Genomic DNA, 15,263 nt, shown 5'->3' with positions numbered 1-15,263 from the left:
TGCAGCCCTATATACTTTAGCACCTTAGAGTTGATTCAGCCTCCTAAGAGGAACGCTGCGCTCAGTAAGGAAGACGAACTTAATAAAGGCAGAGTAACGGTTCAAGTCGACTTCCTTACCAGGTACTTATTATTTCATTGTTATTTTGAGATAACTGATTATATGAAATACGGGATACTTAGCTATCCTTTAATCTTGTACACTGGTTTTCACCCACCCCCCTGGGTGTGAATCAGCTACATGATTATCGGGTAAGTTTAATATTGAAAAATGTTATTTTTATTAGTAAAATAAATTTTTGAATACACTTACCCGATAATCATGATTTAATTGACCCTCCCTTCCTCCCCATAGAGAACCAGTGGACCGAGGAAAAATTGAGGAGGTGTCAACAAGAAGTACTGTAGTACCTGGCCACAGGTGGCGCTGGTGAGTACACCCCCTTCTAGTATTGTGATAGCTGGCGTATCCCTCCCGTAGAATTCTGTCGGGCAACGGAGTTGACAGCTACATGATTATCGGGTAAGTATATTCAAAAATTTATTTTACTAATAAAAATAACATATTTATATAAAAAAGTATTTTTGTATTCAATAGATTTATCAGGCTGAAGTGTTTATAGCAAGTTAAAGTATTTAAATTATGTACCTTTTAAAAGTAAGTCTTTGTCGAAATAATTAATAAATGCAAACAAATAATTATCAAATAGATTTATCTATGTAAAAAACAAGTATTTTCTGAATGAAGGTGTCATATTATATGGTGTTGAATGTAGTTTAACTATTTAGTATTATAAACGATTATTGGCAAATTAAGCAACTTATATCAAGACTAATGGTCAGTGATGAACAATTTCACAATGATATTTAAATAACTGGAAAATTAGAAAGATTTTATCATTGTGCTATGTAATGGGGAATTAGTCATTTCATAGACATTAATGCCAGGAAGTACCGCAGACTATACCTTTGAAATAAAAATGAATCTCATAAAGGCGTTGTTATTAACGAATCTTTATTTGCTTGATTATGGGATGTGTCGGTATTTTTCCATTTAGTAAAAGTATTCTAAAATAAAGTTGAAAAATAGAATTACAAATATATTAATGCTACGGGTAAATTGGTGAAAGAGAGATTAATCAACTGATTTTATTCATATTCTTGATGCATGGTGTAAACTTGTATATGTACACATTTAAAAATTGCTGTATCCGGGAAATACAGGAGCAGCAATATATAAAATACTATTTTATGCTCTTCAGAAACAAATATAATTTCAGAAAATCTCATCGCTACCTCTATAGAGTCCTTTCAATACACGTCATCAAACTTCCGGTCCGCCATCTTGGAGGGCAAACAAAGACGCGTTCAGTGAGTAGCTATGGTTGAACTGTTGAATATTTAGCCATTTCATCACATTCACATTCACACAATGCCCAGTTTTTGCGCTATTGCTGGCTGTGGGAATCGAGGACGAAGAGATGACAAGAGTTTCTACCGCATACCGGCAGTTATTCAGAATCAGGACAAAGATACAGAGGAATTATCCAAGTGCAGACGTGACTTGTGGTTGACCAGAATATCACGGGCTGATCTACGTGAATCCTCACTACCCTAGGCACGTATTTGTTCTGATCATTTCATATCAGGTCAGTCTCGGCTAGGCCCTAAAAGTATCATTATTCCTGTGTAAACATGCTATATCCGATCGCATATGTGACTTGACAAGTATCATCGTCAGTTCAGTGTGTAGTGTGTGTGGGGGAGGGGCATCTCAATTTTTAAACATCAAAGGGGCATCTCAGATTTTCAAAACAAAAATTAAAAGCGCCCATATTGGCTATATTAACAAAGGCTACTTACCTAGGTCTCTATTTCGTCAAGGTGCTCATGCCTATATATAATTAAGTGTATATTTATATTTATCTTAATTTGTGTATTAAATTGTGCAGACATACAGGCCTATGTGATGAATAAACATTGATTATAAATAATAATATCTGAAAGCTGGTTTAACCCGAAGGGGTCTTCAGATTATATATGAAACATTGAAAAAATAATTAAACTTGCGCATTTAATTGCAAGGAGGCAAAACGATCATCCAAGAGCATTACAATAGAGTTTGCCCATGATGTGTTTATATTTATATAAGAAATCATAGCAATTGTAACCAAACACAAACACAATGTTTAGGCATGAACTGATAAAGATTTGACATTATAATGCAAAACTTTTACATACATTTTGACAATCAAAAATTATAATACACAAGGTTAGGCTAAATTATCAATATTAGCTTTATAATTATAAACACTCTCTTCATTGGCCCAGTGTTTATCTAATTTTGGACTTAAAAGCATTAAAGGGAAAAACAACGAATTCTGGAAGCAGATTATTCAATGGAAATGTATGCCCACTCATGTTCTGGGTTGGCAGACAGTACCAAGTAGTTCACCATATCAATGTATGAAATACTGCGAAAATCCTCAATATTTTGACTGCATGAATTCTGCATCTGGTATGGATCTAGGCCATCAATTAGATCGAGTTTTTGCTTGTAAAAACGCTTATCATCACCCGACAATTGTTTGACAAAGTCGCTCTCATTGTCCATATTCGCTGTAGCAGCTGCCATTTTTTCGCTTTGTATGCCCTCCAGCATGGCCGCCGGCAATTCCCAGTGACGTCATTGAAAGGACTCTATAGTCACAATGATAATACAGAAAACTAAAAAAAAAAAGAAATGCCATGTTATTTTGGTATGGAGACCATTCCAAAAGCAGATGAAGAAAAATTGTCATAATCCTTATTGAAAAGACCCGTATAAGTATTTAAAAAAAAAAAAAAAAAAACTTGGGTTGCGGAGTCAATGGAAATGTGTAGTACAAAATTAGAAAAAAAAATAGAAAACTTACAAATACTCGAGAGAAAATCAATCTGTCCTAACAAAAATCTATAACCCTAAATGTCTACTGATTGAATATACAAATGCCGCAAAAACGATAAAGTATAAGTCAACGAAAAAAGAATAAAGTAAAAAATGACATGAAGAGAAAACATATTAGTACATTGGACGTAATCCTGAAAACCACTAGATTGAACGAGCCTTAGACTTCTAGTTGGTCAACAGATTTACCTGCCCCGGGAACCCTAGTCTCAGTTATTCAGATCAACTCGCGGTCGAGTACCATTGGTCTTAGATTTGGTAACCGCAAAAGTCACATGTTGACTGCCTGCAACAGCAGAACAAGGGACACAGGAAATGGGATAATCAGCAGAAGGAAAAGCAGGGTACATAAAACATATGTACAGCAGGAGGGTCTGTCCACGATCTGTGCTCTCTGCGGAAAAGGAAAGTATTATATCATTCCGATATATGATATAACTATTTATCATTTGGTCAATAAATACTTTAAATGACGTATTTCTTTAAACATTATCCCATTATTTTGACTGGGAAATCATAAATTCCTCGGGCCAGGCCATCCAAAGATATGAACTCACCTGACATGAAGGGCAGATCCCAGGAGGAAGTTTTACCAGCGTGTGGTCGTGCTCAACGGCCACGACGGACGTGTCGCCATCGGAGGGTGTGCGGGTCCCATTCTCTACATGAAGACTATCAGCTCCTGACGATGTCGGGTAAGAAGTGGGCGAGGTTTAGGTGTCTTGTGTGGTGGTGGTTGGTCCAGAGATTCTTCTGCTATGTTGGCAAAACCTCCTTCCTGGAAAAAAAGTATACAGTATATTCGTATTTATATATATGCATAAATGGATATGAAGATGAAGTTACGGTTAAGTTAGATGGCGGAATATGAGTGTTAGTAGATGACACAATGAGACAAGAGAACAGCCACTGAGTAAGAGTAACAAAAAAGGTTACGCGGTGCCTGTAAGCGATTTACAAGACATACGTAATTGCCTTTCAAATGCTACAGTTAGAACGTATGAAGGAAGTATTTAACCAAATACCCTGGAAGTGGAGTGTGACTGTGGAATAGGAATGAAAAACAGATGAAGGTAGTTCAGATATGTGGAAAGATTAGACGACAATAAGTGAAAATATAGTTCAGAAACCTGCAAGTTGGGAGAGAGGAAGGCACAACAAGGGTTGTATGGGATGTGTGAATGGGATAATTAGAAAAGTAAGGGTCTCATATGATATCTAGGATATACAAACGAGGAAGGAAATGACCCAATGCACTAGGGGGTTCGATGTGATATTACTGTCTTGTGTGCAGATTTAATAAAAAAAAAAATAAAAAAAGTGGTATTTCCATTGCACGGGGATCAATTTATCGGTTAATATATGTGAACTTTGTTATTTTTCTTTACAGATAACTCCTGCTAGGGGAGATGGCTTAATGTTATACACATTGATGTTGTTATTATTATTATTTGCTAAGCTACAACCCTAGTTGGAAAAGCAGGATGTTATAAGCCCAATGGCTCCAACAGAAAAAATAGCCCAGTGAGGAAAGGAAATAAACAAGATAAGTTTAAGAACAAAAACAACAGTAAGATGAATCTTTCATATATAAATTATAAAACTTCAAAATAACAAGAGGAAGAGAGTTAAGATAGAATATTGTGGCCGAATGTACCCTCAAACAAGAGATCTCTAACGCAAGACAGAGGAAAACCATGGTATAGAGGCTATGGCACTACCCAAGACTAGAGAACAATGGTTTGATTTTAGAGCGTTCCTCTAGAAGAGTTGCTTACTATAGCTTAAGAGTCTTCTTCTCCCCTTACAAGAGACAAATAGTCACTTAACAATTACAGTGCAGTAGTTAACCTCTTGGTAGAAGTTTTTTTTTTTTTTCGTAATTTCAGGGTTGTCTGGTGTATGAGGAAGGAGCAGAATATGTAGAGAATAGGCCAGACTATTCAGTGTATGTGTCGGCAAAGATGAAATGAGCCGTAACGAGAGAGAGGTATCGAACGTAGTACTGCCTGGCCAGTCAAAGGACCTAATAATTTTCTAGTGGTAGTATCTCAACGGGTGTCTGGTGCCTTGGCCAACCTATATAGATATATAGATAGATAAGTAGAGAGTAGATAGAAAATAGGGTATAAACTGTGCAGGCAACTATGTTCGAAAGGTTTTGAAAATTATTGAGGTAATAAAAAACATCAGATCACTCACCATTGTTATCATATAGTCCTTTATTCCCACGTAATCCTGGAACAGAAATATTGAAACGAAAATTGTAAGAATTTTGAATTTTTATCAGCACAGAATATAAATATATGCATACATATGTTATATTTTGAAGAGAATTTTAATTTCTCAATTCAAATATACCAATGAAATTTTAAGAGCCCCTTTCTTATCGTCATTAATTTCTCATTCCCCTTCGAATATAACAGCAATCCAACTCCTTTGACATTTCTTTTTCTTTACCACCACTCATTTATGAAACGAGTTAGGCCTAATACTTGGTGGGAATGTGACGGAACGGCGAATTGGTTAAACCAACAAAAATTTGATCGGTATCGCAGAGAATTTTGTGATTAGCCACAAAGAGATCGTCTCCTACTCTGCTTTTTGTTTTAATGTTTTCTGTTATTTGATTCACGATTTTCTCTTATTCACATTGGAGGTTTGTATTCTTTCTAAGTTCTTGACCCGAAAAATATATAATAATTTGAACTTTCACCGTCCAACCCACTGGGACATATATGATAATTTGTATTTTATAGAGACATGACGCCCATAGATAGGCTTATCGTACCATACCACACAATAACGTAAAATACATGATTGAAAACCGCGATATCCATTTGGAGAGGGAGAGAGAGAGAGAGAGAGAGAGAGAGAGAGAGAGAGAGAGAGAGAGAGAGAGAGAGAGAGAGAATGGCTCTGGGCTCAGAAATGCATAAAAGTATGGACAGACTGGTCATACACTGTTCACCAATAAAATCAGATTTCGAGATGTCTAAATAGGTATTCCTTTTACGAATTCCACATTCAGAATAAAAGCAAAAGGCTGTTGGCTGTGGCGTCCTTATCGGATGCAAAGATCCATAGACTAAAGTAAAAGATTAAATACGTTCGACAGCAAGATAAAAGAAGAAAGCAGTAACTGAAGTATAGGTCTAGGGGTAAGGCCATGTGCACCAACTTAACACCCCTTAGGAAATACACATTACCAACAGATCATAATATACGGTCAGCATGCCAGAATACTCCAAATAGGCCTAAGTCAAGCAATCGTCGTAAAATAACGTTCGAAGCACAAGCGAGCAAGGTTAATCTTAGGCCTATGAGCATACAAGTTCTTGTGTAACACTAAAGGTCATCCATTACCCGGAAGTAATACTATTGGATGGTATTAGATCACCAAGAACACTCCCACAGAACGGGTTTTGTTATGATAATATAAACGATTCCTTGGGTAACTTTAAGGAAGTCCATACTTACCGTCAAAGAGTTCTCTCTATAAGGGACGAAACACGAAAAACGAATACGAATCTTCAATAGTTGTGTGCAGAGGAAGACGTTTGTTGTGCTACTGCTCTCACTCCAGTTCCAGGTGAGACTGACGCTGAAAAGTTTTTTGCAGTTGATGACACTGTTCGTATTTGGTGCCCAGTCGACTAAGTTTCATTTCTTCTTGATTATTTGGAAGTAGCGTTTGTCCTTTGGGATATGAATATTAGTAGTATAAATAAAACAATATATATATTTATATATATATATATATATATATATATATATATATATATATATATATATATATATATATCTATATATATATTTTAAATATATATTTTAAATATTTAACTTTATATCATTGTCAGAAATGCGTAACTTTTGTTGAAATAAATGAAGCCAAGGGGAAATATTTCTTTCGGCTGAAGATGAAGTACTAGTATTTAGGATTAAATTAAATAATCCTGCCAGAGAATAATTTTCGAATAAAATCGACTGATCTATTTATGACTATGAATAAAAAAAAAATCTTTTAAATCATTAATGGGTGTTCTTTCAAATCTAGTCAACGTGCATAGTAGGCCTACTAGCCTCCGCTATTTATTTTTTTTTGGGGGACTGAAAGTTACCTCTCTCTCTCTCTCTCTCTCTCTCTCTCTCTCTCTCTCTCTCTCTCTCTCTCTCTCTCTCTCTCTCTCTCTCTCTCTCTCTCGTTATAAATAATTCTATTACAGACGAAAACTGCTTCTATGAGCGTAAGTTCAAACTTGCAGCAATGTTTTCACGTTGAATAGACTGACATGAGTCTTTTTATAGTTTATATATGAAATATCTGTTTTGATGTTGTTACTGGTTTTGAAATATTTTATTAATTAATAATTGTTTCTCATATTGTTTATTTATTTCCTTATTTCCTTTCCTCACTGGGCTATTTTTCCCTGTTGAAGCACTTGAATGACACTCATCTTATACCAAAATCGGTAATGTACTGTAGAAGTCGTACATTTTTTAATGAACGTAATGTAGATTTTATTTCTAGAGCTTTATTCCGTTAGAGAATGCTCATCAGCAACGAGCCAAAGACTCGGCAAATATTTCTGTTATAACCAAAATTGCGGGTGTGGAGAAGGATAACGTGGAGGTGCATGTATTCTTTCCTCTTATCCGTTCTTCTCGAATGAAATGAGTATTTCGATATTTTATCAATAGCCACAATCTAGTGGCCAACATCCAATAATCCTTCCTAAGAACAATGCTATTCTTATCACAGTATTGTTCTGGTGTTTTCCCTTAACCCCAGAGATAGATAGTATGGCTTTCACAAAGGTGCCACTTGCCAAATGTGTTCACCGGCAGTTAGCTAAACTTCGGTGTAGAGTCATCATCTACAGTAGTTTCACTAAAGACTGCTCCTCTTTCGTTGGATGGCTCGTTACATTACCATGTTCATTTCGTGATGGTTTAGAGGCTACATAAAAAACGAAATAGGCATTAAAGTATTTGGTAATGGAATATTATACACGTGCTATTTGAATTACTTAGAAATTAAAAAGAAATAACATATCAAGTGTTCAGTATAAGTAACTGGAAATAAGATATCGATATATCAAATGTGTATCAGAAGGATAATTTAAAATGAAAAGCGGCCAAATGTTAATTAACAATATTTGAAACCAAATACCTGTTCAGTATTTCTGGTAATATTTAGAACGGGTTGTTGTGAAGCGTTCATTGCTATTGCTGGAAAACAAGCAATATTTGAACGTGAAACCTGGCAAGTGTTTATCAACAGTACTATAAGTAAAAAAAATAAAAATAAAAACTATTAACTTTATAGGCAGTAAAGTTCTTTCTCCTGAAAATTGCATCTACTTTGAAGATTTATAAACTTAAAAACGACGAAGATTGATTTAAATAACATTCACTTCCAATAACTATTTGTGTAACTACCGGTAGTGAATAAAGACTTTTAACATTGTGTAGCTGTATTAGGACCAATGACATCCTATGTTGCTGAAGACTCGCCTTTGCTTCCAAAACACCAATTGAAAGATGAACCTGATCCCCAGACCACCTGTCAGAAACTGGTCAGTGTTTTCCTGGCCATTACTGTGGAGCCTGCTTACTTCCTCTTTAGTATATACTATGGCATCGAAGGAACGATGCTCGTCAATCTGTGGGTCGACAAGGTTTGTCTTAATCTTTACACAGAGGATGTTTGCCGAGAACTGGATTCCGGCAAGTACACGCAGCAACAAGACATTGTCCAGAGTACCGTAAACAGGTACAAATCCGCATACTCCCAGTGGATTGAATACCTGCCTGCAGTGGTGATGGTCGTTGTACTAGGTGCATGGAGCGATGCCAAGGACAGACGCCTCCCCGTGGTCCTTCCACTCGTCGGCTTTCTCCTGAAGTCTCTCGGGCTTGTGGCCTGTAGCTATTGGCAGTCTTTATCTCCATCTTACATTCTCATAGCTTCAGTACCAATCGGACTGACCGGGGGTACCATGGGTCTAGCCCTTGGGATCAATTCTTACCTGAGTGCGGTGAGTTCGGTAAGATCACGGACTGCACGATTGTCGCTACCGATGATTCTCCTTCTTACAGGCATTCCAACAGGCAAAGCTATAAGCACTCTCCTTTACAGCCATTTCGGTTACGTGACTGTGTTTGCAGTAGATGCAGCGCTGAACTTCTTTGCCATCTTTTACTCAGTGTGCCGGCTGCAGAGAGATCCGGGAAGAGTTGGCCCAAAATCTCAGGCTGCTAGTCCTAAGCTGTTGGAGTTGCTCTCACTCCAAAGCATGAAGGAAACTTTATCTGTTGTTTGGAAGAAGAGGGATCCCGGTGCCAAGTCACACATAATTGGACACATTCTCATAATTTCTGGACTCTATTTCGACATGGGTGAGAATTCTTGTTTGCAAGTTATAAAATGAGATATTCTGTTTTCATGAGCATTCTTTAAAACTTTATAGTGTTATTTTCTTAATTTTCTAAAATAAATTACCAATGAATTAATGATAAGTATTTTAGATGTGTATGAATTACCTTTACCAACCCATACTGTTATTGACCTTACATGTGTATTAAAAAGTGTAAATATAGATATAATGGCGATTATAGCTAGGTTGGTAGTGTCACAGGCTTTTGTTTCAGAGGTCCCGAGTTCGCGTCCCCACTAAGGCGCGAATAGTCTGAGACCTTCTACCGGGGGTACTCCCCAGGGTGGCGCCTGGGGGGAAGGTTAGAGGGGACTAGTGATAGTCCCAGCTGGCTCATGGTCGCCCTAGGAGATGATGAAGGTCGTCTCAGGGGAAACCTAAAATCCGCAACTTTAACTTTTTAACTTTTTTAATTTACGGTACCGCCGAAAATCGGCCTCCCACAGATCTAGAAAAACTGCTACTGTGACTTTTTTATGGCAAGTATCAATACGAAAATTGGTATGCAAGTAGTTCACATAACACCCATCAAACCCTGCGAAAATTATTTGGATATCTGTAAAACTCTAGGAGTAGTTTGCTCCTCCTCCATGAATTTTTAGCTAAAAGTCGTCATTTACGAACAAAAGTGACAGCCAGGGCATGCCTATAGCAGGTATGAACATGTAAATTATCTGGAACAAAGCTTATATATATCTAAATAATCCCTTAAAATTTCATTGGTATAGGAGTTATTGACTCCGCTGCTCTCCCCCACCTTCTCTTCGAAATCTATGGTTAGGGAATGACTGAGCTACAGGTTGGGTGAGATATCTTGAAAAAATTTTGATATTTCGTATAAGGTCCCTCACTTCATTCGCGACAATTAATTCCTACAGTGTTGTCTTCCCAAATTGTTTGGTATCATTATGTTGACGATGTTTTGGGTATTCAAGAAAAAAATCGTAATCTTGAGGGCTTTGTTTGTCATTAATTCATTGGTACCATCCATAAAATTCACTATAGAAAATGAAGAAAATAACAGTATCTCGTTTTTAGACGCTTTTATAGTTAGACCAAGGTCCTTTAGATATACTCTGAGAAGTCGGCTCATCAGTATGCTACGCACATGTGGGTGGAGCTTTGGTGACGTCAATTTTCGGAGACAATGGCCAAGGTTTGACCTGACTAGAGGTATATAGTATTACTTGATCTCTGTCACGTTTATTAACTTCCAGCTGCCATGATTTCCGTTTGTGCTGTATTTGAATACCATAGTAAGAGTGAAAGACCATTAACATGGTTATTCGATATTTTAGTTTCCTGAAAAAAAAAAGAAAGAAAAAGAGAAGAAATGGTGCATGCTTGCAAACGCACACCATTTCTTCTTGGTTTTTTCTTCTTTGGTAAACTAAAATATCGAAAACCCTGATTAATAGTCTTTTTGCGATTATTGTGGCATCCAAATACAGCACAAACGGGAGGCATGACTGCTGGAAGTTAATAAACGTGACAGAGATCAAGTAATTCTACCTCTAGTAAGGTCAAACCTCGTCCACTGTCTCCGAAAATTGCATGATTATTATGAAACTTAGATGTATGGTCTGCCATAAGGAAAATCTTTACTTCAGTGGTAGGCTCCACTTTGTAGAGCTGATTTTTGCCAAATTTTTTCATTTCTTTTTTCTTTGCTAAAAGTCTTCCTTTGGCCTAGAAGAATGCCGTGATACGTGTGGAATTCGTCTCGAGCCTCTATAATGCTCCCCATGGTCGTCAACGCCCCCCTACCTGTATAATATACAGTATATCATTGCATGTTGGGCGAAGTGCCATATGCTCATAGTAAAAATAAGAAATATCATTAGTTATAGTGTAATTTTTATAGTCTACCTCTCAAAAATTGTAACTTTAGTAGTAATAATAATCATAATAATATATCTGTAAATAATAATTATAGTATGTATAATATATATAACTGCATGTTGGGCGAAGTGCCATATGTTTGTAGTAATAATAAGAAATATCATTAGTAATAGTGTAATATTTTCAGTCTACCTCTCAAAAACTGCTTGAAGTCGTTTTCTATGAATAGTTTCATCAAAGAAAACAACTTTAGGGGTATCTATGAAATTATTTCCCATTTTCTTATGTCCTCAGAAAACAATTTGGTTTCATTGTAGTGTATTACATGGCAATGTAACCTAGGATTCCAACTACTTTTTCTTATAGGAAAAATTACACTCCCTTCGAAAATAACACTCGTTCCCGTCGCAAATGAATAATTTCAGAAATATATATACATGTATATCCTCCGATAATGGGGGACCCCCTTTGGGAACTCGGGGTTTTGGGTGGGGAAAACATACTGGGGAACCGATATATAACCGTAAATCACTCCTTTTCTTCTCTATACATTTCCTTCTTGTATTTATTATAACCGTAGGAAAATACAAAACAGTATAACTGGATATATTTGGGAGGAGCCATTTCAAAGGTTATTTCTTGTAGTAATACAGTAACCAGTGCTGCCAACGCCTGATGTAGATTAAATGTTAGCATTCCATACCTGATGTAGATCAAATGTTAGCATTCCATGCTAACATCAGCACCCATTTGTACGTACGTTCGTTCGCACCAGTTTCCGACCTGCACATATATAACCCCCCTGCGCAGGAGTTTCTCTCCCAAATTACTCTTTATTACCATATTATTTTCTCATTTTATATTCCCATTCAATATTATTTATCATACATTCCATTTTACCTTCCTATATTGGGTTTATTTGTTTGGTTATTTCCTTTCCCATTTGTACGTACGTTCGTTCGCACCAGTTTCCGACCTGCGCATATATCACCCCCCTGCGCAGGAGTTTCCTCTCCCCAATTACTCTTTTTATTACCGTGTTAGTTTCTCATTTTATATTCCCATTCAATATTATTTATCATTCATTCCATTTTACCTTCCTATATTGGGTTTATTTGTTTGGTTATTTCTTTATCCCTTCCTGGTTGCACATAAATACTTACTCTGGACTAGTTTTTTTAAATACTTACTCTGGACTAGTTTTTTTATCCAGTTAATTCTCGGTATGATCATCTCATTTTATATTCCCATTCAATATTATTTACCGTTCATTCCATTTTACCTTCCTATATTGTTTTTATTTATTTTTGTTGGTTATTTCCTTTTCTCTCCTCTGTGTCTTATAAATCCTTTCTCTGGTCTAGTTTCCGTATTTAGTTCATTCATGTTTACCCGCTAGAGTTCTTTGTTTTTCCTTAACCAATCACCACCCTAGGCCTATGCAGATATCTCCCTCCCCCCCCCTTCCTTTATCCCTATTAGCAGTCTTTTCATACCCTTTGTTCCAATGCCTTTCCCGGTGTAACCTTTGACCTGGTGAGACGTTCTGCATTACAAGTGCGGTTTCTTTTTTCGTATTTTGTGATGGATCAAGTTATAGAAACTTGTAGCGGCTGCAGTATTCCGTACCTAAAAGCAGTGGCTCAATTCCATGGTGATTTTTTGGATACTTCAGGTAATGTTGAGCATTTTCTTAAATCTCACAACGTTATTCCTCAGGGTTTAAAGTGCCTCTAGTGCCGTTCTGTTTTATCTTATAGGCAAGACATTCACGTGTTTTATTGCAATTCTGAATCCATCATTCGTAAAACTAAGAAGAAACGCCGTTGTGGTTATACCGTTACTGCCTATAAAGGTACTTTTTTGGACAAAAGTCGTCTACCCCCATGGAAGATAATATTATGTGCCATCCACTTTTTGCATAAACATTCGGACCATGAGACCCTCATGGATGGTATCGACATATCTTCGAAAACTAGTGTCGATTGGAGAAGTTTCTGTTCCGAGGTTACCGAATACTTCGACGTTTTCTTCATAAAAGTAAGTCATTCCTCAATAGCCATTATACGTGTTTTGTGACCAGGGTACTTCTAGGCAAGGTTAGGTGGGTTTGTTAGGTTCTGTGGTCTTTCTGTACTATTTATATATTGTGTAACAGTTATATGGAAAAATTATTTAATATTCGAATGGAAATATCATTTCTGCCACTAGTAATGACATCGTGTCGTTGGTAGTTCTGTGTTCCATTCGTCACCGTTGGTAGTACTGTGAATCAAAGTAAGTCATTCCCCAATGCTTATTATATGAGTTTTTGACCGGGGTACTTCTAGGCAAGGTTAGGTGGGTTTGTTAGGTTCTGTGGCCTTTTGGTACTTTTTATTTATTGTTTAATAGTTATATGGAAAAATTATTTAGTTTACGTATGGAAATATTTAGCATTTCTATCTCTAGAAATGACATCGTGTCGTTGGTAACACTGTGTACCATTCGTCAACGTTGGTAGTTCTGTCAACCATTGGTAACGTTGCTAATGTTATCGTCCTCAGTACATCTGTTGTTTAAATATTTTAACTCAATATATATGTCAACAGTGTTAATATTTATATGGTAGGCTACATTTGTATTGTATTACATGGTGTGATTTTCGCACAGGAAATATATGATTTCCTATAGTAGATAACGTGATTTAAGAGGTTTTCACATTCATTTCATTCGTAATAACATCAACCAATTCGTCAACTTAAAAGTTAACCGAATTGGTTAATCTGTTTGTTTCCGATTGAAATGATCATCAAAATCGGTTAAATCACGTTATTTGCTATAGGAAATCATATATTTCCTGTGCGAAATCACACCATGTAATACAATACAAAATTACCAAAAAAATCGCTCTCGGGTTTGGTTTTTTTATCGGAAAAGGGGTGTATTTCTTTGATTGTCCTGCTTTTATGCCTTAAATGATATAATTTTTAGAAGTTTTAGGCTATCAAGTGACATAATAACCACAAACTCTCAGAAGGTTTTGTCCCTAAATCGAGTTTTGAATTTTTGCTGATTATTTATTTCTAACTATTCGCTCATTTATCGGCGGGGCTTTCGCTGAAGTTGTTGCTCGTTTTTTTTATGATATGGGCTTATTTACTGTTCTATTTTGATAAAACTTTATGTGCATGTTCCAGGTGGATATACCAACATGCCTACAGACCGAATATCTATTCAAGTTTCATAAAATCATTTAATTTCCCTGTAGGATGATAAAACTCACAGAGAATATGCGTTATTATAGTGCTAATAATGCCTGAAAACTTCATTAGCCTGTCTTGATTAGTGTATTTTTGGCAAATATTTTTACGATCGACACCCCTGCATAGTGGAGCCTACCCTTAAGTAAAACAAAATAAAATATTTATACCTTAAGAAGTATTTTTGGAAAGGTACCTTTGCATCGCGTTACTACCTATACCTGTCAGTCAGTGCTATCAGGGGAGACTGCTCGTAGTGTAACGTCATGTGCAGAGTGAACTTATTTTCGTTCGCTGATGAGCCAACTTGTTCAAGTATATTTAAAGGACCTTGAGTTAGACAAGCAGATACATTTAAGTTTTCCATATGTGGAAAGCTTGAATATCTTACCATATGTACATTTTTATTCTGGCCACTCTAAAATTATAAAGTATTCTGTTTTCTCCTCCATGTACCTTAGCACACTTAGAATAGAGCTGAGAAAACATTTTATAGTACCCAGTTAGAGAAAAAGGAAACAATGCATAATATACACTGCCATTTTTTTTTTATTGTTTGTTTTAGATTTCATACCCCTTTTGAAAAAAACTAGATATTAGGGTAGTGTTTAAATATAATTATACTTAACTTTTTTTACTAAGAATAATCCTTGAAATGGTAATAATATGCTATATTGTATCCATGTTCAGCTTGTAACTTGTTCTTTATCTGTCAAACATCCATAGGTATTTCTGTCAGAATGAAACAGCATCAGTTGGCTGTCTCTAGGGGTTCTCGTAAGAATGCCTGGTT

General features: G+C 36.3%; 1 protein-coding gene across 2 annotated transcripts in view; it reads left to right on the top strand.

Moving 5' to 3' along the window:
• The first annotated feature begins 7,315 nt into the window (after positions 1-7,315).
• LOC137648647 (probable peptidoglycan muropeptide transporter SLC46) overlaps positions 7,316-15,263 on the top strand; it is a 17,748-nt gene continuing 9,800 nt past the window's right edge. The window contains exon 1 of one of the 2 annotated variants that reach the window (XM_068381650.1): positions 7,316-9,348. In XM_068381650.1, coding sequence (XP_068237751.1) covers positions 8,436-9,348 — 913 coding nt within the window. In that variant the 5' untranslated portion in view covers positions 7,316-8,435. The remainder of the gene's footprint in view (positions 9,349-15,263) is intronic. The other variant, XM_068381651.1, reaches the window with a different exon arrangement.

This window comes from Palaemon carinicauda, chromosome 10 (genome assembly GCF_036898095.1).
Source record: "Palaemon carinicauda isolate YSFRI2023 chromosome 10, ASM3689809v2, whole genome shotgun sequence".
In the NCBI taxonomy this organism is placed as follows: Eukaryota; Metazoa; Arthropoda; class Malacostraca; order Decapoda; family Palaemonidae; genus Palaemon; species Palaemon carinicauda.
This window is presented reverse-complemented; position numbering and strand designations above follow the sequence as displayed.